This window comes from Lynx rufus, unplaced genomic scaffold (assembly GCF_022079265.1).
Source record: "Lynx rufus isolate CCGP_SWC_20201006 ecotype Redwood Valley unplaced genomic scaffold, mLynRuf1.p SCAF_11, whole genome shotgun sequence".
In the NCBI taxonomy this organism is placed as follows: Eukaryota; Metazoa; Chordata; class Mammalia; order Carnivora; family Felidae; genus Lynx; species Lynx rufus.
This window is the reverse complement of record NW_025814825.1, coordinates 41,605,139-41,628,504: the sequence shown is the minus strand read 5'-3', so window position 1 is coordinate 41,628,504 and position 23,366 is coordinate 41,605,139. Positions and strand designations below refer to the sequence as shown.

Below are 23,366 nucleotides of genomic sequence, written 5' to 3'. Positions count from 1 at the left end.
CCCAGGAACAGCGGTATAAGAAAGGGGATAGACATGAAAGGGTTAAAGCCTAGTACATAGGAGATGAGTTAAAGGAACACTCTAAAGGGTCCGTTGCTGAAGTTTAGACTATATAGTTTCAAAGTGAAAAGGTTAGCAGGTATTCTTACTTTAGATTTTATTTTGCTTAATGTTAATCAGTAGAGTCTCTGAGGCTTGTAATGCACTGCTGTTAACAGGCATCAAGGGAAATTGAGTTTTTTTGTTGCTGTTGAACGGGATGGGCTGAAGATTCATTGACTCCATGAAGAAGGAAGCTTATTACTGCATGAAATGGGAGTATGGGAGACAATTCTGAAGGTGAAAAGAAATGATAGTTTAAAATTAAATATCTCGGGGTGCCTGGCTGGCTCAGTTGGAGGAGTGTATGACACTTGATCTCTGGGTTGTGAGTTCGAGCCCCACCTTGGGTAGAGATTACTTAAAAATAAATAAACTTAAAAAAAATTAAATAACTCAACCTCAGATGAACTATTTTATCTGCTGCCTCATACTATTCAGTCCTACCTTTACCCCTTCTCAGAAGCCAGCCTTTTACCTATACGAAGATTTCCTAGGTAGAAGCAATTATAAATATAGTTTTCTTGTCTTTAATCCCAGATATCTGAGAATATGCTCTGTAGTATAGATCACTGGACTGCTCTTTTAGGTCTAGGTAAGGGGAAGCTACTTGTGGGGAAAAAAAAAAAAGTTCCCTTTAGGTCAGGCTAGATGTTATATAGGAAAACACAGAGGAAAACTTTGGAAAGGAAATCCACCCAAATGGAGAAACTGGTACTAGAGAATATGGTCTCTTGCCCAAGGTCATACAACCTAGAAGTGGAAGAACCAGGATGTTTAACTTGGGTCTACTGCCTCTAAAGCCTTGCTTTTCATTTTATATATACCATGTTGTTCATAGAAGCAGTGGTATTTTAACTGGGCCATCAAGGGAAAAATAAGACTTACGCTTTTTAGGCGTAAAGAAAAATAGCATTCCCTGTGAAGAAAACCATGTAAGTAAAAGCATGACATCCAGATGTACATGTTTAGCAAGTATTTGAAAATACAGGACTATAGTTCTTATGATGTTGAGGCTTGAGATCCAAATTTATTTTTATCAGGCTTCAGATATGCACCCATGTTCAGACTCTTTAATATATATCTAGTAGCCTTATAGGAATAATTTTAGAGTGAAACTTCTAAGAATATTCTCAGTGTGTACCATCTTGAGTATACCAGTTATGTTTCCTCCTTCCTTGGAATGAGAGCTACGGAAACTTTTCCTGTAAGCAACCTTTGTCTGTTTTTCTCCTTTCTGCTTGAAGGATTTACATAGCAGCTTTTAGAGCTAGGCTGCTTGCTTCAAATATCTCAGTAAGGAAACAGTCACCATGTTCTGGGCTTCTGGTTGAAACTGTGATTTATCTATTGTTTCATAAAAGACCCTCAGATGCTGTGGGAGATAGCTGGGATTGTGAGAATTTGCATCTTTGGAGGATTTGCTTTAGATTCCCTCTGGATATGAGAAAGAATTTACATTTTCTCTTAAGCTACATTGCCTTCATGGTTAAGGTAACATTCCTGTGCATTTCTTGAGTAAGTTGGGCATTAACTGTGTGTCTCAGCCATCATCCACCCAGTACTAGGGAAAAGAAAGCTGCTTTGCAGAGTCATGAGTCAGAGAGAATAAGTTAAAAATGGAGCAAGAAATCCCTAGCCAGTTTGTGGCTCAGCCTTGCTGTTCCATCTGTCCGCTTCCTTTTGCTTCAGTTTGTATAAGTCACCCCTGTCTTTGACAGTCAGAAGTTGGCAATTGCATTAGAGGGTGGCCCAGATTCTTGCCTTTAAAGGTGCTTTGAGTGCAGAGCTATCTCTCTCTGGCTGACTTTAGCAATTTCCCATTACTATGACACTGTCTCTTTTGCCTTTCCTCTTTGGGACTTCCTAATTCAGTGGCATTAGGAGACCCAGTAACAGAGTATAACACACTCCCCTGCTCCTTTCCTACTCCGCTACCCCAGACAAAAACCTAGGCTTACTTTCAGAAGATATTAGATTACTTTAATAAGGATTGCCAGAAAGCTTTTCTCTGACCTCCTGGTATGATTTAAGAGGAAGAGAAAGCTTTACTGTCTTCAGTGATGACTTTTGTTCCTTCTTTGAAGGACAGTTGTTCATGTCCAAGTCACCTTTTCTCTTGGGATGGGCATAAAACATTGTTATTGTTATTTTCATACTTTTTGAGAGTAGCTGGTGATCACAGACCTCCTTACTTGTGGTAAGACTGAACAAAAACCTTCTTAGACTTTGGTTTATTCATTCACTTTTAAAAATTGAATCTCCCCAGTACACCAGGCATTTTGCTAAAGTTTGGAAATATAGTGGTGAGTAACATAAATTTGGTCCCTGCTCTCATAGAGCATTTAGTTCCAGTTTGAATAAAGCTGGGGGTTTGGTTAGAAATTATATTCCCTTTCCCCACAAAGTTCTACTTCCAGATTCCTTTCCCTTTCCTTGGGACTTATTTCTTTAAATCTTCTTCCTAGTCCTGGATGGATGGCTGTCTCTGAGTAATGTGGGCAGCTCCAGCCATTAAAAAAAAAAAAAAAAAAAAAAAGTGTTCAAGAGTGTTGAGAATAAGAGAGCCTTCCTTCTTCCCTACCAGTCTACCCCCAAAGTTTTATTCCAGGGAATTTTTTGTTCAGTAGCCAAAAGTTGACATTTGCCAAATGCAGGCCTTTTAATCTAAAGTTATCGAGGGGTGCCTGGGTGGCTCAATCAGTTGAGCATCCAACTTCTGCTCAGGTCATCTCATGGTTCATGAGTTCAAGCCCTGTGTCGGGCTTTGTGCTGACGGCTCAGAGCCTGGAGCCTGCTTCAGATTCTGTGTCTCCCTCCCTCTCTCTGCCCCCCTCCTCCTCCCTCTCTCTCTCAAAAATAAATAAACATTTAAAACTTAAGAATAAAATAAAGATCTCAAGCATATTACCAGGAGTTGAACTCTTCTTATCTCTCAGGAGAGTTGGTCCTCTCTTGCACATATGACTTCCACTGCCAGTCTCACTCACATCTCTGCTACTTCATGTGGCACTGCACCCACCACAGAGGCTTCTACAGAAGTTCCTCAAACTCTCTCTGCTTTGTAATGTGCAAACTAGTCAGTGACTCAGTGAGCTCCTTTTCCTCCTGCCACCAGCACTAGCGTATGTGAGCTCTAGGAAAGTTATCTTGGTGAGTGAAACACCTTGGGATCTGTGAATTCTGTGTAGACTTGGTTCCTGGGGAAAGCGGCTTACTTAAGAACTGCTGGAGTCAAGGTGGCCTTAATCTTAAAAACAACTTTATTCATATGTGTTACAACTCACCCATTTAACATATACGACTCATTATTTTAAAATAATCCCTACAATCTAATTTTAGAATATTTTGTTCCTACCACAAAGGTACTCCATACCCATTAGCAGACAGCCCCCATTCTTCCTCTAACCCTACCCTCAGCCCAAAATAACCACTAATTTATTTTCTGTCTTCATAAACTTGCCTCTTCTGTACCTTTCCTATAAATGGAATCATACAGGGGTACCTGGGTGGCTCAGTTGGTTAGACATCTGACTCTTGCTCTTGGCTCAGGTCATGATCTTGTGGTTGTGAGATCAAGCCCTGCATCAGGCTCTGCTCTGGCAGCACAGAGCCTGCTTGGGGTTCTCTCTCTCCCTCTCTCTCTGCCCCTCCCCTGCTCGCGTGCATGCACTCTCTCTGTCTCAAAATAAATGAATAAGCTTTGAAGGAAAAATATTAAAAAGAAAAAAAAGGAATCCTACAATATGTGGCCTTTTGTGTCTGGCTTCTTTCATTTAACATAATGCTTCTAAGGTTAGTCTATATTGTAGCATTGATCAGTACTTCATTCCTTTTTATGGCTGAATAATATTCTATTACAGCTATACCACATTTTGTTTATCCATTCTTCAGTTAATGGACATCTGGGTTGTTTCTGTGTTTTGGCTATTATGAATAATGCTACTGTGAACATTTGTGTACAAATTTTTGTGTAGACATAATGTCTTCATTCTTTTCAGTATAGAGAATGGGTCATATGGTAATTCTATGCATTAATATTTGAGGAACTGCCAAACCACTAAAGTAGCTGTACCATTTTACAATCCCACCGGCAGTATATGAGAGTTCTAATTTTTTCATGTCCTTGCCAACACTTATTACTGGTTTTTTGATTATTGCCATTTTAGTTGGTGTGAAATGGTATTTCATTGAGGTTTCTTGCCAGATGTATGATTTGCCAATATTTTCTCCCATCCTATGAGTTGTCTTTTCACTTTCTTGATGGTTTCATGTATGGCACAAAAATTTTTTAAACTTGAGCTAGTTTTTCTTTTTTCACTTCCACTTTTGGTATCCTAAGAAATCGTTGCTTAACCCAAGGTCACAAAGATTTATGTGTTCTTCTAAGGTTTTTGTAGTTTTTAGATCATACATTTAGATCTGTGATCCTTTCTATGTTAATTTTTGTATTTGGTGTGGAGTTGGGGGCCAACTTCAGTCTTTTGCATGTAGATATCCAGTTTTGCTAGCACTATTTCTTGAATAGACTATTCTTTTCCCATTTGTCTTGCCACTATGTCAAAGGGACATCTTTTTTGGTCATCTTTGTCATATGTTAATTTTTTCATAATGGCTATGCTTTCTCATTCTTTGCCCACTCAAACCTTCCTCTTCATGCTCCTTTTCTTCCTTTCAAGTCCTCTTTTCTAAAATACTTTTCAGCATATGGGGCGCCTGGGTGGCTTAGTCGGTTAAGCGTCCGACTTCGGCTCAGGTCATGATCTCACTGTCCGTGAGTTCAAACCCCGCGTTGACAGCTCAGAGCCTGGAGCCTGCTTCAGATTCTGTGTCTCCCTCTCTCTCTGACCCTCCCCCATTCATGCTCAGCCTCTATCTGTCTCAAAAATAAATAAACATTAAAAAAGTTTTTTTAAAAACTTTTCAGCATAAAAACTTTTAGCTGGCATAAGATTGGTTTTGTTTAAATACCTGAAAGGCTGTGATTAGATGAAAATCAATCTCCAGATGCAAATGAAAGGAAAAATGAACATCTCTTTCTTGGCCATGTATGGCCTAACCTACTATTTTTTCAGACACTGTATGTCTTCAGTCTGTGTGTGCCTTCTCTATGGTACAGGCCACTCAGACACCCCTGAAAGATCTTTCTTTATTGAAGTCTGTGTTTCTCACTTAGTAAAGGCTAAAGGGCCCAGCTCACTCTGCCTGGGAAACTGGTAACCCATGTAGCTACATGTGTGGCTTTTGTGACTGGAACTTTGTCACACAGGAACCTCAGGATCCTCTTCTAGAAGAGAAGGAAATAATAACCCACAATATGAAGGCTTCAGAGAGAGGAAGTAACCTGCAGAATGAGAAGCAGACTTTATCTACTCTACTACTTTGCTAAAGATTGACTCTGACGTGGAGTCTGCTTTGCCTGAATGCCAGGGTCCAGTGGAGAGTAGAATATCCATGTACAGTCTTCTCAATGGCCATAATAAAATATCATAGACCAGGTAGCTTAAAAAGCAGATGTTTGTTTTCTCACAGTTCTGGAGGCCAAAAGTACCAGATCAAGGTTCCGCAAGGGTCAGTTTCTGGTGAGGACTTTTTTCCTGGTTTGCTCACAGCTGCTTTCTGCCTTGTGCCTTTACATGGTGGAGGGAGGCAGAGAGGGAAGAAGAAGGAGACAGAGAGAAATTGCCATATCTTCTTTCTGGAACACTCAAATTTTAGACTTAAGCATTAGACAACTGCTATCTGTTAGGTTTTGGTCAGTAAAATGAGAAAGCTACTGTTAGAATGTATCAGAAGACCCCCCCCCCCCCCGCCACCTCCCCACCAAAAAATGTTCAGAGGAGATAGTATTAAATCCCTTTGGAGATGATACTGGTGGGAAGGGAAGCCTAAAGAAAAGAGAGGCTCCTCACTTATAAATGTAGTACCTCATCTTTCTCCCACTGAGAGCTACTCAGGCATAAATCCTATTCTAGGACCTAGCCAGGTGGGGCAGTGTGGAATCACAATCCAGGTGAGCCCTAGTAGGCTGCAAACTTGCTGGGGAAGGAGAAGCTAAGTATTTCAGTTACTGCAGAGGCATGTGTCACTCAGTGTGGGCGGACTTAGCCTGGTTTCAGTGTTTTGTCATCTCTTTGCTATCTCAGAAGAAATTTCCATTTCAGCAGTATGAAGTCCTGAGAACTTTAATAGGAAGTTTCCAAGCCCTCTCTGAAATTCCTTGCTCAAGAGCCTGGAAAGAGAACAGCCAGTGTCAGACTATTTTTCTTACCTCTTAGGCTTAGTGCCCTGCGCCTGGCATCTCCAGTAGATCAGATTAGCACTCAGATTTTACAGGTAACTGTCTCAAAGAGACAGCAAGAAAAGTAAAGCAGAGATATGTACTCTATGCTCTTTGTGGTTTACTGGCTTGGAGACTGCTAACTGAATTTACACTGTTCCACCTCTCAGGTTTTTTGTTTGTTTCTTTTTGAAGTTTTTATTTATTTATTTTGAGAGAGAGAGAGAGTGAGTGAGCGAGACAGGGGCAGAGAGAGAATCCCAAGCAGGCTCCATGCTGTCAGTGCAGAACCTGATGTGGCACTCAACTCATGAACCATGAGATCATGGCCTGAGCCGAAGTCAGGCACTTAACTGGTTGAGCCACCCAGGTTCCCCTTCTCTCAGGTTTCTAAATAGTCCCTCCCCATGCCTGGTGAGAGGCTTCAATTGCCTGCTGAGATCTGAGGCTCTGGGATGGCAGTGTCATGGGGAGGTTGGAGGATGATCTTATCCTCATTCCAAATTTCCAAAGTGGCATATCTGTCATACCCTCAGGATGAGTTTGCTCAGACAATATCAGCACATATGCCCTGATGATATAGACCATGCATAGACCCAGCTGACACTTGACAGGTATAACTTTGGGAAGGGAAGGAAATAAGTATACATTTTGAGAATGCCTTGCAGGTTTTTCGTTTCTCTCCCTCATTCCCTTTCTCTTCCCTTCCTCCCACTTCCCCTCTATCCCTTTCCTCCCCTGTCTTCTTCTTCCTTCTTTCCCTTTCTCCTTTCTCTTTTCCTTCTTTTCTTTTTCCTTACTTTCTTTCCTAGTGAGAGAATTCCTTAGGTGGGAAGGGAACAGAATTACAGCATCCCCATCAGTTTCATTCCCAGGGATTATTTCATTGTCCAGACCTTACCAGCTTCATTGGGTTGCCAACTGGGCCCCATGGCTGCTACTCTCCCACCGAGACGGACACTAGAATACTTTGGAGTTCTCTGTTCTGCAAACCTAGGCAAACAAAAACAAACAACCCTAGTTAGTTCAGTTGAGTCAGGATTTTTTTAAACATTTTTTCAAAAAAAATTTACTGAGAAATTTAAGGAAAACCTGAAGAAAAAAAAAGACCACTATAAAACCGTGAAATGAATGTATTTACAGAATTCAAATTCTTTTTCCTAAAATAACTAAGATTTAACAGTAGATTGATTTGGTTACCGTGTTTTATTTTCTTAATCCTTGTTTTATTTTCTTAATCCTAGCTTTTGGATGCTAGACCCTATGATCACACTCTACACTGGATTAACTTTAACTTGGTACTGCTGCTAGGTTTGGTGGGATTCTCAATTCTTCTCTAAACCTCCTCCCTTGTCTTCTCATTGCATTTAGGCTCCTGGTTTTCCTTTTCTGCTCCTGGACTGTTGTCATCCCTGCCAATATCCTCAAAATTTCACCTTCTGGATGAGAAAATTATTTGACCCCTACTTGGTCCAAATTCTTTCCCACTTTGTATTTAGACCAAGCTTCAACCTTAACTTGCACATAACATCTCTACCCTTTTTGGTAGTCTCTGGAAAAACAAGTTACCAGAATTTTACTCTGTTCCTGACCCATTACTGTCCTGTTTGATGTATTCATTCATTGAATATTTATTGAGTACCAGCTATGTGCCAGGCACTGTGGTAGATGTTTGACATTGCTTTATTATATAAATGTTGCAAGAATCCTCTTAAGATTTAGTCACTCTTTCGACAAACATTTATTTTATGCCTACAATGTACTATTCCTGGGTACTGTACTAAGTGCTAAGGTAGGTGTTATTCCCACTTTTTTTCCTCTGAGACATATAGCATCCCAAAAACCCAAAATAACAAATGGCCAAGCCATGATTTTTTTTATTTAAGCTTTGGCTTATACTTTCATTACCCGTATTAGATTAAATGGTTCAAGAATTTTATACTATCAGTAAATTATATTAAAAGAATATATTGATTTCAATTGTGCTACCATACATTCACATGCATGTTCAGGTGCAGATGCACACAAATTTTAATAAAGTTTTTATTTTGGAATAATTTTAGAATTATAGAAAAAGTACAAAGATAATACATAGAGTTCTTACATGCTCCTTAACCAGGTTTCCTGCATCTTCCATTACCATGGCACATTTATTCAACACTAAGAAACTGGCAATGGTACATTACTGTTAACTAAGCTCCGTATTTTATTTGGATTTCACCAGTTTATCCATTAATGTTCTCTTTCTGTTCCAGGGTCCAGTTTAGGGTATCATGTTGCATTTAGTTGTCATGTCTTCTCAAGATCCTCTGGTGTGTGACGATTCCTCAAGTATAGTTTTTCATGACCTTGACAGTCTTAAGGAGTACTGGCCAGGTATTCTGTAGAATGCCCCCAGCCTGGTTTTGTCTCATGTTTTTCTCATGATTAGATTGAGGTTATGGATTTTGGAAGTATATAACAGAAGCAAAGTGCCCTTCTCAAAAGATCATACCAAAGGTTATGTGAATACCAGATTCATGCCACATGAATGTTCACCGTCTTCACTTGGCTAATAAGACAGTATTTTCCAAGATTCTTTACTGTAAAGTTACCATTTTCCTCTCTTACTACTCTATTTTATTCTTTGGAAATAAGTCACTAAGTCTAGCCTACTCTCAGTGGGAATGGGAACCTAACTCCACCTCCTAAAGGGGAGTATCCACACATACTATTTGAAATTGTTCTGTTAGAAAGATTTGTCTCGGGTCATGATCCCAGGGTTGTGGGATCGAACCCTGTGTCGGGCTCTATGCTAAGTGTGGAGCCAGCTTAAGATTCGCTCTCTGTGTCTCTCTCCCTCCCCCTCTTCTCCTGCCCCTCTCCCCTGCTCATGCTCTCTCTCTAAAAAAAAAGAAGAAAGAAAGATTCATCTCTTCCCATTTATTTAATCATTGTGTATCAATTTGGACTTATGCTAAACTCTGATCTGAAACCTGTGCTTTTTCTGCCACACGAGATAAGAAGTGACAAGGACCTGTATATACACCGAAGTATTGGTTTCATGGAACTTTATTTATTTCAGATGGCAGACTTTTTTTTTTTTTTTTTTAAGAGAGAGCACTCATGGGGGAGAGAGGGGCAGGGGGAGAGAATCTTAAGCAAACTGCATACTCAGTGTGGAGCCCCATATGGGGCCCCAATGTGGGTCGTAATCCCACGACCCTGGGATCATGACTTGAGCTGAAATCAAGAGTCGGACACTAAACCGACTGAGCCTCCCAGGCGCCCCCAGATTTCAGAGATTTTTAAGAACTATATTTGATAAGACTTGGTGACCTTGAATGTGAGGGTGATAGGAAGTGTTTGAAAATGACACTCAGATTTTGAATGGCTGGAAATAACATTGTGGTTTGAAATTATTAACTAACAAGTATGAAAGTTCGCTCTAGGCTTTGATAAAGCTCAGCTTCTTCAGAGATTGTATTTAACCTACATGTTGGTCCAGCTTTACCAAGTGCCCTGTTCTCCTAAGTCAGAGCAGAGAAAACTACTTTTCTTTCTGACTGAAACATCAGGGCCCCCTAGTGGAGAGCCCCCTGGGTCTTGTTTCTTGCCTGAAGGAGGCTTGGTTTTGTTTTTTGTTTGGTTATGAGATTCTCCCCCTGGTTCATTTGCAGAACAGAGACACTTGATTCTCCTCTTTATCTAATAAATTTTAAACACTTCTCATTTCAGAGTTATCCATTCCCCACCATGTGACCTCATGGTCAATAAAAAGATAGTTACTCTCTGACAATCACTCCCATGTACTCACACTCTAAACCAGAGGGTACTTCGTACTTATTTTTAATGTATTTATCTGCTTCTTCCATCTGATGCCATATTAATGTTAATTCTTTTTTTCAGGGCCATCATCAATCACTTTAACCCCAAAATTGAATCCTATGCTGCTGTGAATCACATATCCCAACTGTCAGAGGAGCAGGTAAGCCACAACCCTCCCCAGAGTTGGTGGCAGGGATCAAGCAGTTGTCCTCTCTTTGATAGCAGAGGTATTCTGTGACTGAGCATCTGGTGGCAGGAGCCAGGCTGCTAAGAGCAATTAGTAAGGGATTTGTTGATAGTACTTTAAATAGAGTGCTGGCTTCTGCTTTTGTGCCATGTAAGGGGTTCATTAATTGTATAGAAGATATGTAGGTGAAAATTCGGTGAATTATTATTTTAGAGTGGGTGATAGGCATTTCTTTTTTTAATTTTAGGCAGAGAGTCATTTTTATTTTTAAAAATAAGAAATGAGAACTTAGAAATGGATAAAACTGCCAATTAGAAAAACCCTGAGTTCAGCTTAATTTGATGCTATTTGGCTTGTTAAAATATGAGCCCTCATTGGGGCAGATTTTCCTTAGTAATTGAGTTCTATTTGCCTTGAGCAGTTATTTCTGAGCAGGTTTTTCTGTGGTATGGACTGAGTCGGAGATGCAGATAGCATTATGTGTTTGTTTTCCTTGAGTCTGGCCTGATTTCCCCTTCTCCCTAAGTGCCTGCACTCGGCTCTGCATTATATAAAAGTACAGATGGGGCTTTAGCGTGGCATGGGATTGAACTTGATGTTTCAGAATGAGACTCTTGAGTTCTGTTTTTAAAAGCACCAACTGAGACATCCCATTTACACAATCTCCTTTCTTTCCTACCTGACTCCCCAGCTGGAGAGCCGGGGTAGTCATGAGTCGAGAGTAAAGGTATAAGTTCCAAACCAATAAAATATGCTCTCCCTTTTTTGCCAGTATATCGGTGAAACCCTTCTCTGAATCTTTTGCTAGAAGAGCCAACCAGCAGTGGTATGAGTGAGTGTTCCAGTGTTCCTAAAAGCTATTCAGCCAGCTCAGTGAGGCACCAGGCAAGCCTTTTCCCTAACAGGCCTCTCAGTATTCTCACCAGTGGCTCTTCCCTCAGCCAGATGGATAGGACTCTATTAGTCTGTTGTTCCCTTTGACATATTTGTTCTCTTTTGTGAGGCCAGCTGTGAGAATCCATCCTCTTATTTAAACTGCTTTTGTAAATAGCTTTCATTTTCTTTTTTCCCCAAGTCCTGTTCTTTGATGCCACTGCTTTCTGTGAGGTACTTCAAGATGCTACCTTTTCCCTGTTGGACCAGTTCAGATTGGTTTTACTATATCATTTTTATGCAAAAGAATTCAACATCCTGAGTTTTGTATAATAAGAGAAAGGGTGACTTTCCTACCACAGTGAGCTCTGGTTAGTCTAAAAGCTTTAAAAAAAAAAAGAAAAGAAAAGAAAAAAGGAAGGCACATTTTCCCTGTCAGCCACGTGCAGTATTCATTCCCCAGCAGCTTGGGAAGGTCGGGCTGAAATCTTTCTACAGCAGTAGCAGCCACAGACCAATAATAAAAATCCATTCTGGCGCATGAGGCAATCTGGAAAAGGATGATTAGCAAGCACGTGTCCTCACCCTCCTCCAACTTCTCTCAAAGTTAAATGAAGTGATGAAAGTGCCTCTCAGAAAGAGTCCACAAGCCAGAGATGAGGTGATTTCTGTGGGGAGGGAGAGTACACAGTCCTATTCAAGAATGGAGAAGAGATAACGGCTCTGAAAGATTTACTTAGTGAGCAAGTAATTACATGCCTGCCGTTTGCAAGGTGTGGTGCTGTGTAGTGAGGATCCATGGTGAATAATCTAAGTGTAGTCCTTGCTGTCACAGAGTTTTGTACACTAGCTCTCTTAGCAATCCTTTTCACTTTGGGAGTGGGGGAAGGGTGTTGCTATTCTAGGACCCTTTTCAAAACTGCCCTTAAAATAGTTGTTGCTTCTCTTCCCTAGCTGACTTTGAAGGGCTCTAAATGACAGCATTAGGGTGCACTTGGTTTTATTCTTAGCACTATCAGATTAGAAGTATTTGACCGCCTTGTTAATCTCCAACATGTGTTGGAGCACTTCTCCCCCTCCACTTCTGAACATAAATGGCTACTATCACTTAATGTTAAGTGTATTCACAGCTTCCCAAAGAGCTGGCTATGGGATCCATTTGGGCCCTGTAGTTGTTAGCAGCAAACTAAGTAGAGAGAAAAAAAGCAGGAACTTAATCCCCAAGTAGATTCTAAAGCACTCCTAGGGGCCACCTGGGTGGCTCAGTCGGTTGGGTAACCGACTTCAGCTCAGGTCGTCATCTCATGGTTTGTGAGTTCGAGCCCCACGTCAGGCTCTGTGCTGACAGCTCAGAGCCTGGAGCCTGCTTCAGATTCTGTCTCTTCTTCTCCCCCCTTGTGTTCTATCAAAAATAAATAAACATTAAGTAAGTAAGTAAATAAATAAAGTACCCCTAAAAAAAAAAAAAGAAACCCTGAAGACTATGGATAGGTGTTAACTGGAATTTATAGCACTTAGTAAGACAGCAGACAAGAGAAGGCTCTTTGCTAGATCTGCCTGCCCAGCCTGCCATTTTCTTCTGGCAAGAGATTTGTGAATTTTTGAGTTCCGACAGCATCCAGACACATTCCAGCCTCTGTTTGAGGCATTTCAAACTGATATTTGTAAATTCATTATTGCTTACTGAACAAAGCCCATTCTCTTACACTGGAGCTTCTTTTCAGATTTCCAGAAGATACATGACATTTTTCTGTTACTTCTCATTGGCTTCATGGAGGGCCGAGCTTTTTAATCAGTCAGTACCCTCAGTGTAACAGAATAGTTGTTCATTATCTAGTGTAATAAACTGCATGCATTGTTATAACTTTATACACATGTCACATTTGTCCAAGGTTAATGGTGAAGCTTGTTCATTTTGACTCCTTTTCATGTATATGATAAAATATACGTAAAATTTACCATTTTAACCATTTTTAAGTGTAGAGTTCAGTGGCACTAAGTACATTCACATCTTTGTGCAGCCATCACCACCGTCCACCTCCAGAACTTTTTCATCATTTCATACGGAAACCCCATGCCCATTAAACACCATCTGCCCGTTTCTCCTCCCCCCACCCCTGTAACCACTGTTTTACTTTCTCTCTCTATATATGTACTTTTTTTTTTTTTAATATCTGTTTATTTCTGGGAGAGCTCAAATGTGGAAATAGTAGAGAGGGGGACAGGGGATCCAAAGTGGGTTCTGCGCTGACAGGCTGACAGTTGCGAGCCCAATGTGGAGCTCAGACTCGGACCATGAGATCATGACCTGAGCCGAAGTAAGACGCTCAACCAACTGAGCCACCCAGGTGCCCCGGTTTTTTTTTTTTCTTAAAGAGGGTCCATTTTGGGGTGTCTGGCTGGCTCAGTTGGTGGAATGTGTGACTCTTGATCTTGGGGATTATAGGTTCGAGCCCCATGTGTAGAGATTACTTTTAAAAGTTTTTTTTTTTAATTAAATCTTTAAAAAAAAAAAAAAGTCCATCTTTCTTAAAATTCTTAACCAGTCTTTGACACCTCCCCACCGCCCTCCAAATTTTAAGAATCACTGGCATAGTTCCTTTAGTAGTAAGTACCTTATACTTTCCTTGTTCCTGATGCCATCAGACCTTTGAAAATGCCCATTGAGGATCTTGAGCTCTTTTTAAGCTATTCAGTATTTGTTTTGGTTTACAAATGCTGTGACATATTGATTTATATCAGCTCTGATTTCCTAATAGAAAAGAGAGGAAGGACTTCATGGTAGAATTTTACGGAAGATTCTCTAGAGCTCTGAATATCTAGAGTACGTAGTCACAATTTAGGATTCAAGTCAAAACCTTCTCTGAGTGCCTGATTCCTTAAGCTTCTAGTGACATTCATGACCAATTTTGTGACTTTGAAATATCCCATGGGAAAGCAAATAAATGGTTGGCCCACCCTTGCTTTCTTCAGCCTTCATTCACCTATCAGTATTTTAGCATTTAGCACCTGCTCTGTGCTTCAGATTATGCTAGGCATTTGAGGAATAGAGAAGTATGATAAAGGGCCTTTGTTCTCAAAGGATGGAATAAGTTCAAGAGATGGCTTAACACAGCTTATCGATAGCTGACCAGTACTAGCAGTGGGATCTGTGAACTCCTGTTAGAGGAAGACCTTTGCAGGTTGTGGTGGTCAGGAAAGGCCATATGGAGGAGAGAAGAATTGAGTTGAGCCTTGAAAGAGCAGGGATAGGAATTGGGTCAATAGAGAGGCATAGATTGTAAAATGTACTCAAAGCGAGGACCTGAAAAGGACAGAAAGAAAGGAGAAGAGTACCAGAGTTTCTGTAACCCTTGTCCTTGGATCACAGGATATCCAGAGGCTGGATGACTTAGAAATACAATTCTGTCATTTCAGTTGTTATCACAGACCCCATAACCCACAATGTACTGACTCTCCTCCCTGACCTAATTGTACTGCCTTTGATTCAATTCATAAGTGTTAATCAAAGGCCTAGTATGAGCCAGCCTCAGTGCTAGGCATGTGATAAGGCCTAACAAGCAAACCAAGCTTTAAAAAAAAATGGTAAAAAGTACATAACAAAATTTACCATGGTTTTTTTTTTTTTTTTCCCAACGTTTATTTATTTTTGGGACAGAGAGAGACAGAGCATGAACGGGGGAGGGGCAGAGAGAGAGGGAGACACAGAATCGGAAACAGGCTCCAGGCTCTGAGCCATCAGCCCAGAGCCTGACGCGGGGCTCGAACTCACGGACCGCGAGATCGTGACCTGGCTGAAGTCGGACGCTTAACTGACTGCGCCACCCAGGCGCCCCCAAAATTTACCATCTTAACCATTTAAGTGTACAGTACACCAGTGTTGATATGTGTGCATCATTGCACTGTTGATCTCTAGAACTTTTTCATCTTGCAAAACGAAACCCCTATCCATTGAACAACTTCCTTTCCCACCTCCTCCTCACCCCTGGCAACCACTATTCTACTTTGTTTTTCTGAGTGGGCAAACCTTTCTTGAAGCTGGTGTTCCTTTCATCCAAGTGGCTGAGGAGACTACCAGACATTTCTCTACAGGGAGGCTTAGCAATTTTCCAGGAGGATAAGCAAGGTGGTCTGCTGGCATCCCCATATGTCACAGGACCATAGGACAATGTAACCAGATTCTTAAGTTTTCTACTTTTGGAATTTTATGGAGTTTTACCTCCCATTATCTCTTTAAGTCTCCACTCTCACTGTGGGCTTTGGATTTTGGACTCAGAGGAGGCACGAATAATATTGTATATTGCAAGAGATATCTTTAAAAGTATCGTGACAAAACAAAGAATATAACTTATTTATAGGATTAGATTAAAGTAAATTAGGGAAAAGAGATGTTTCACATCTGAAGGTTACATTGGAAGCTAGTATACCTATTAGTAATCTTTCTAAACCTTTTTGATTTTCTCCTGATCCTAAGATAAGAGCCACTACAAATAAATGCTAGGCATTGAGAAATCCTAGTGAAATCTTGGGGTGCCGGTGGGGGCTCGGTTGGTTGAGCATCGACCTTGGCTCAGGTCATGATCTCACGGTTTATGTATGAGCCAGCTCTAGCACATTACTAGTTGTTGAGGAGCATTGGGAGAAGCAGGCTGTAAAGTTGTGAGGTGGGACTTTCTGAGCAGGGAGTGAGTGTAGCTCACTTTCCCCATGAGAGCCACTGATAGAAAGTTCTCCCTGGGACAGTTGAGATCTCTGAATATTCCACTCTGAGAGTCCCTGTGATGTTTTTTCATCTTAGAGTAGGGCCTTAACCACCATGGAAAGCAGCCTTGACAGAGACACCTGCTGGAGACCTAAGGTTTAGGATTCCTATGATGATAGCCATGACTCAGTTTCCTGTTGTTTTTCCACAACAGCCTGTAGTTTTGCACTGCCTCTCTATAACCCTGAGTGATGGTTGCTGTGTGAACTCTTATTGAGTGCAAACATGGGACACAGCATTGGCTGTCAGAGACCCTGCCTTCCTTGTTGCCTTTGCTTAGACTCCAGCTGAATGTTGACCTGTTTGGCAGAAAAAAAGTTCAATATGAGTTGTTTGTTAACTGGATTCACTAAAACAGGAAAGACAGAGTCAGTGGAAGAAGGATTTTCTTACAAGCTGCTTAACCTCGGAAATCAACTTTATGTTATATAGGGCATCTTAAGAAGGTCCAGATAAGAGGATAAGCTGATGATGTGCTGCCAGGATGGCCGTGGTCTCACTTGGACCAGGAGGTGGGCTTCACTGCCAGAGAAAGGGGAGTCCTCTTGGATTTTAAGAGGACACAAATAGATAAAAGGAAAGGAAAAGCTAGTAGTTCTTGAGCTGGGCACTTTTATATAGGTTATTTGCTTCATTGTTGTATCAACTATTTGGGATAGGTACAGCTATCTTATAGATGAGGATGCTAATGAGGCTAAGTAATTTGTCCATGGTCACACAGCTGTTAGTGCAAAGCCATAATGTGAACATAAGTCTGTCTGACACTGAAGTCTGAGCTCCTTCCACTTCATCAGGCCAAGGCATGTGTGACAGCTTGAGCTTGCCAGGTATTCTGAAGGAAGGTGGAGGGAGAAGCAGAGACAGTGCAGATAATAGGGCTCATTCCTGGGGGGGGGGGGGGTGGGAAAAGGCCCTGGTTTGGGAAGAGACTGTTCAGTTGAGGAAAGAAAGTACTGAACAGGGGCCTGGAGAGTTTGCCTGTCAGCCAGACAGAAATGCCTGAGTAGAGGCTTCTGGCACAGTATGATAACTTTATAAATGAGGAAAGAGTCTCTTTATTCCATCAAGCATGTCAGCAAAGTTACTGTGAGAAATAAAGCTTTTCCACAGACCAAAGGCGGCTTAAAAAAAATAAAAAGATTTTTTTGTAATAGACAATATATTTATATGGGTCAAAATCTAAAAGCATACTGAATTTTAATTGTTTTTAAAGTAGTAGTTCCATTTTGTTAAAACAACAACAAAACAAAGACTCTCAAAATTAATGTCCCACAGCCAAGCTAGATGAATGCAGAGGTCACTGGTGAAGAGCTCAGCTTATTATTCATCTCTGCCACTGACAGCATTTTCTCCAATTAAATATGAATTGTGAAATGTGCATTACATGAACTTCTGGTCTTCCTCAGTCAGGCTTCACTGCCACTGAAGCTTCATTGGCAGCGAATAGAGGAATAGTGTTGGAGCTTGTAGGAATTGCAGTATTTGTCGGCTTTTCCAGAGGTTACAGGGGACAGCAGCCCTTGCTTTCTTGGTTTAATCTAAGAAGGATCCTTTATTCCAATTATTAAATGAGAGTGTACAAGTAAGACTTTCCCCTTTGGTTTGTTTTTTGGTCACCTCTTTCCTCCCAAATAGATCTTCCGGGAACTTTTATTTCCACTGTAACCCTTTCCTTAGGAGGTAGCTGAAAACTCTATAAGGTGTGCTAGAAAGAGCACGGTTTGCCACTGTGGTAACATCAGAGGCCCCAAGTGTTGCCATGCAAACTTACCTCTTCTAAGTTGTGCTAACGGGAAATGTTTTTGCTGGGTACCATAACAGTACTTTGACTTTTCGCAGTGATAACTGCACAAAGGAGGTTGCAGTCTTAAAAATGACCCACTCAACTAGAAGGGAAACTGTGGATAGCTCACAACTAGGATTTCTGGTAAATAATTCTGTCTTTTAGGGAGGGATAGATCCGTGAGTCCTGGCAGGTAGGCAGAGACCCCATGTCACAGTGCTCGTGAGTTAGGAGCAGAGATGATGTTTTCTCTCTCCCTCCGTGATATGTTTCCAAAGAAAGACACCTCAGGTGGGGAGGACAGAGACACTTGCCTCTTGGGTTGAGCGGGGAGGAGTGGCCTGCCTATAATAAGCCACAGAGAAGGAGAACGCCTGATGCAATATTTGTGTGTCATGATTCCCCCACCTTCATTTCCTTGGCTGCCTCTTAGTGTGATTGCGTGCCTTGCTTGTGGAGGGAAAGGGCCTGGGCACTGGGCACACTGGATCTGTAATTAGTGCAAAGAAAAGCGTTACAAGGGCTGTCTAGGGCTTCAGCCAAATAAAGTCAGGGAGGTGGGGGCAACTGCCCAGGGAAATTAAAGAAAGTCACTGTCACCACTCCTTTAACCAGCTGATGGCCTCTCACTAATCACCACTGTGAGGTTCATTATCTGATCCACCTTGCTGAAGGGCAGAGCCAGTCTGTCAGATCAATAAATCTCAGGGTAGTGGAAAGCCCTTTGGTAGCAGGCTTGAAAGACATGGACGGACTGGGAGAATTGGCCAACTTATATTGGTTTTGAAATTGAGTTTAATCCTGAAGTATAGGAGATGAAAATAGGAAAAAAAGGGAGAAACTTCTACATATTATATGCAAGGTAGCTGTATAGAGGAAACTGTTACCTTTTAAAAGGCATCATCTTTTTTAGCCTAAGAGATTTGTTCACCTTTTGGATCCTTGTTTCCAAACAATTATATTGGATAATTGTGCCCTGGAGAGATATCCAGGTTATCCTGGATAGAAAGTCACTGTAAGCACACAGTAGAGGGAGAAGTGCTCACTCAATAGAGTCTGTGATTTTTGTTACCAGGCTGTTATTTGTTCTAGTTCCTGGGCTGTTGGCTTGTTTTCTTTTTTTCAGCCACTTTGAGCTAAAGTGTTTTAAAAAACAACCAATCCTTGCCTCTCAAGGAAACCCTCAAGAACCTCCTTTGGTCTAAGAATTCTCTGATTTGAGTGTCTTTGGTTAGAGCAATAAGACAAGGAATATGTGCCCTAGCCTCAAGTTCCCCAGAGTAATTTCCTTCGGTGCAACAAGTATAGAAGTATCTGCTATGTGCCAAGCCAGGGGCTATAAAAATGCAAAGATTGTGCCTGCCTTGCAGACTTCACAGTGTAAGAATCAGCATCACTACTTCTTGGTTAGACCTTTGCCTGTGTAGACCTCACTCAGCTGATGTATGCGGCATGCTTGCAGCAGCCCCACTTGACCCTGTATAAACCTAAGGACAGATAAAACCTCCCTGGTCTCCTTGTACCCTAGAGAAATATTGCCTCAGAAATCCATAAATGGTTGGCCAGTGACCCTTATTTAGAATGAGTTTCCACAAGGAGAGCCATGATCATTTCATATCTTTATCCTTGCCTCAGTTTCACTAAAAAGGCAAAAATCAGAACCTTCATTAGATTGGTAAAGACAGGAAGGACCCTATAAACCCCCAAGCTTGGCAAATTATTGAGTTTGTCAGAAGGTCCAGGTAAGTACAGCCACTTATAAAAACCTCATGTAGCTAGTGTCCACTTGAAAAGTATTCCAGACACTGTTGATTGCCACCCAGAGCCCATCTGTCTGTCTGTCTGTCTGTCTATTCTTTTTATTTTTTAGGGGGGAAGAGCATAGAGAAGGAGCAGAAAGAGGGAGAGAGAAAATCCTAGGCAAACTCCACATACAGCACAGAGCCCGACACAGGGCCCCTGAAATCATGACTTGAGCCAAAATCAAGAGTCAGAAATCAAGAGTTGAAATCAAGCCACACAGGTGCCCTTGCCCAGAGTCCATTGAATTTGTCAGGGAGGATTTCAAGGAGTGGAGGAGTGGAAAGGAGGAGCACAATGAGGAGAATCCTTGGCATTGTCAAAATACTGAGAATTCCTAACTTAGTTACTTGCCATCAGTCTGAATCATTCTTGCCCCAACCAAAAATGGAATAGTAATACCAAAAAAAAGACATAAGCTTACTGCCATAGTTGTACATCTTTTTTTTTTAATTAAATTTTTTTAAGAGAAAGAGAGCATACAAATGGGAGAGAAGGGCAGAAGAGGGAGAGAGATAGAAAGAGAGAGGGAGAATCTTAAGCAGGCTCCACCCTCAGTGTGGAGCCTGATGTGGGGCTCGATCCCACAACCCTAGGATCATGACCTGAGCTGAAATCAAGAGTTGGGCCCTCAACCAACTGAGCCACCCAGGTGCCCCCATCTTTTTTGTTTTTAATCTAGTCATGATTTACTGAATTTTTAAAAACTTTATTGAGGTATACTTGACATAATATATATCATGCAAATACATATATCCACTATCCACCCCACCCCCACCCCCACAACATGTAGAACATTTCCATCCCTGCAAAAAGTTCTCCTTTGTGGTCAGTCTTAACCATGAGTCTGGGCCCTAATCAACCACCATTGTCTTTTCTGTGTGCTCTTTTGTGTCTGAGATTCATCTATATTATGACACTCTTAGGTATTTACTGAAAGAGAAATGAAAATATGTCCACTCAAAGACTTTACACAAGTGTTTATAGTAGCATCATTCATAATAACTAAAAACTAGAAACAACCTAAATGTCCATTAGCAACTGAATAGATTAAAAAACGTGATACATCCATATAATGGAGTATTACTCCTCCATAAAACAGAATAAAGTACTGATACATGCTGCAATATGGATGACTCTTGAAAACATATGCTAAGTGAAAGAAGCCACACACAAAGACCCAAAGGATTCCATTTATTTGAAATGTCCAGAATAGACACATCTATAAAGACAGAAAATACATTAGTGGTTACCCATGGCTAGGGTTGGGAAACAGAATGGGGAATGGCTGCTAATGGGTACAAGGTTTTTTGAAGGGCTGATGAAAATGTTCTAAGTTTAGATCGTAGTGATAGTTGTACAACCATGTGAATACACTAAAAGTATTAAGGGGCGCCTGGGTGACTCAGTTGTTTGATTATCCGACTTCGGCTCAGGTCATGATCTCGCTGTTCGTGAGTTCGAGCCCTGTGTTGGGCTCTGTGCTGACAGCTCAGAGCCTGGAGCCTGCTTTGGATTCTGTGTCTCCCTCTCTCTCTGCCCCTCCCCTGCTCATGCCCTGTCTCTATCTCTCTCTCAAAAATAAATAAACATTAAAAAAAATTTTAAGCATTGAATTGTATACTTTAAATGAGTTGATTTTAGGGGCGCCTGGGTGGCTCAGTCGGCTAAGCGTCCGACTTCAGCTCAGGTCATGATCTCGCGGTCCGTGAGTTTGAGCCCCGCATCGGGCTCTGTGCTGACCGCTCAGAGCCTGGAGCCTGTTTCGGATTCTGTGTCTCCCTCTCTCTCTGACGCTCCCCCGTTCATGCTCTGTCTCTCTCTGTCTCAAAAATAAATAAACGTTAAAAAAAAATTAAAATAAATAAATAAATAAATAAATAAATAAATAAGTTAATTTTATGGTATATAAATTATATCTCAATAAAGATCTTTTTTTAAAAATGCCAAACTGTTTTCAAAAATGTACCATTTTTCATTCCAACTGACAATAAGTAAGAGTTTTAGCCACTCCATATATTTGTCACACTTGGAATTGTCTTTTTAATTTTACTTATTCTATGGGTATGCAGTGTTCTCATTATACTACATACATTACAATTTAAAAAATTAGTATTGTGTTTTGCCTTGTCACATGCAAGATGTGTCACATCCAAAATGGGTCACCAGCAGCTCTCCTAGAGCCATTTGAGGAAATTTGGCCAGGGTTCTCGTTCTGTTCAAACCCACATGGTCTGATCCAGAAACACAGCCTCGATATGTGCCGGCTGTATTTTCATCAGTGCACAAAGGATATAGGCTTCATTAAGTTGGATTAAGTGAACTTCCTTGAATGGGTCATCCAAGATACCTACCTGATGGTGGATATCTAAGAGACCTAGCTTAATGCTAACTCATTTTACATAAAATAAAAATACTTCAGTTATGGTTCTTAAAAAAAATAAATAACTTACTATCAATTGTATTTTGCATTATGACAAGTGATGTTGAGCAGTTGTCATTTGCTTACTGGCCATTATATATCTTTTGTGAAGTGTCCAGACTATTTGCTTATTTTAAAAATCGGTGGGTGCCTCAGTGGCCCAGTTAGTTAAAGTGTCAGACTCTTGATTTTGGCTCAAGTCATGATCCCACACGGTTAGTGAGATCGAGCCTGCCCGGTGTGAGTCTGTGCACTGACAGCACAGAGCCTGCTTGGGATTCTCTCCCCCCTCTCCGTCCTTCCCCCACGGTGCACACACTCTCTTTCTCAAAGTAAATAAATACTTGAATTTGAAAATCCGTTCATTTGTGTGTGTGTTATTTAAGAGTTTTTGTGTATTCTGGATGCAAGTTCTTTGTCATATATATTTATTGCGAATATTTTCTCCTAGTCTATGGCTTGCCTTTTGCATTGTCTTAATGATGTTTTTTAAAGTCCAGACATTTTAATGAAGACCTATCTATATCTATTTAGTTAGTTAGTATTTACTTAAAGTTTCTTTATTTTGAGAGAGAGAGAGAATGAGAGAGCAAACACAAGCAGGAGAGTGGCAGGGAGAGAGGGAGAAAGAGAATCCCAAGCACTGGGATCCACACTGTGAGCCCAGAGCCTGATGTGGGGCTCAAACACGCCAAGTGTGAGATCGTGACCTGAGCCAAAATCAAGAGTTGGATGCTTAACTTACTGAGCCACCCAGTCTCCCCTAATAACAACTAATTTTAATTTAATTCAACATTCATGAAGATAAATTTATTAATCTTTTTGTAATGATTTGTGCTTCTGTGTTTTATTTAGTAAATCTTTGCCTACTCCTAGCTGTGAAATTTTTCACCTATATTTTCCTCTGTAAGTTTTATACTTCTAGCTTTCACATTTAGTTCCACGATCCATTTCATGTTATTTTTTTAAAAAATAATCTCTGTGTTCAATGTGGGGCTCAAACTCAAGACCCCAAGATCAAGAGTCACATGCTCTACTGACTGAGACAGCCAGGCACTCCTCTGCCTTTTTTTTACATTGATGCTTTTGTATGGTGTGTGATGAGTAAATGTTCATTCTACCCCCCTCCACCCCCTACCTCACATATCCAGTTGTTCCACCGTTGTTGTTGAAAAGACTGTTCTCTCTCCTATTGAAGTGCCTTGGCACATTTGTAAAAAATCAATTGACCATATATATGTGGGTTCTGTTCCTTTGGTCTGCATGTCTAAATTTATGCCCTATATTGTTTAGATTATTGTAAGTCTGTAGTAAATCTTAAAGTCGGGTAATATTAGTCCTTTAATTTTGTTC

The 23,366-nt window shown here is 40.9% G+C and overlaps 1 protein-coding gene and 1 pseudogene across 1 annotated transcript in view; both read left to right on the top strand.

Annotated features, from left to right (window-relative positions):
- Nucleotides 1-23,366, top strand: part of ARMH3 (armadillo like helical domain containing 3) — a 177,459-nt gene that overhangs the window by 131,329 nt on the left and 22,764 nt on the right. The window contains exon 24 of the mRNA XM_047073339.1: nt 10,268-10,346. Coding sequence (XP_046929295.1) covers nt 10,268-10,346 — 79 coding nt within the window. The remainder of the gene's footprint in view (nt 1-10,267; nt 10,347-23,366) is intronic.
- Nucleotides 21,749-21,936, top strand: LOC124507083 (40S ribosomal protein S29-like; annotated as a pseudogene).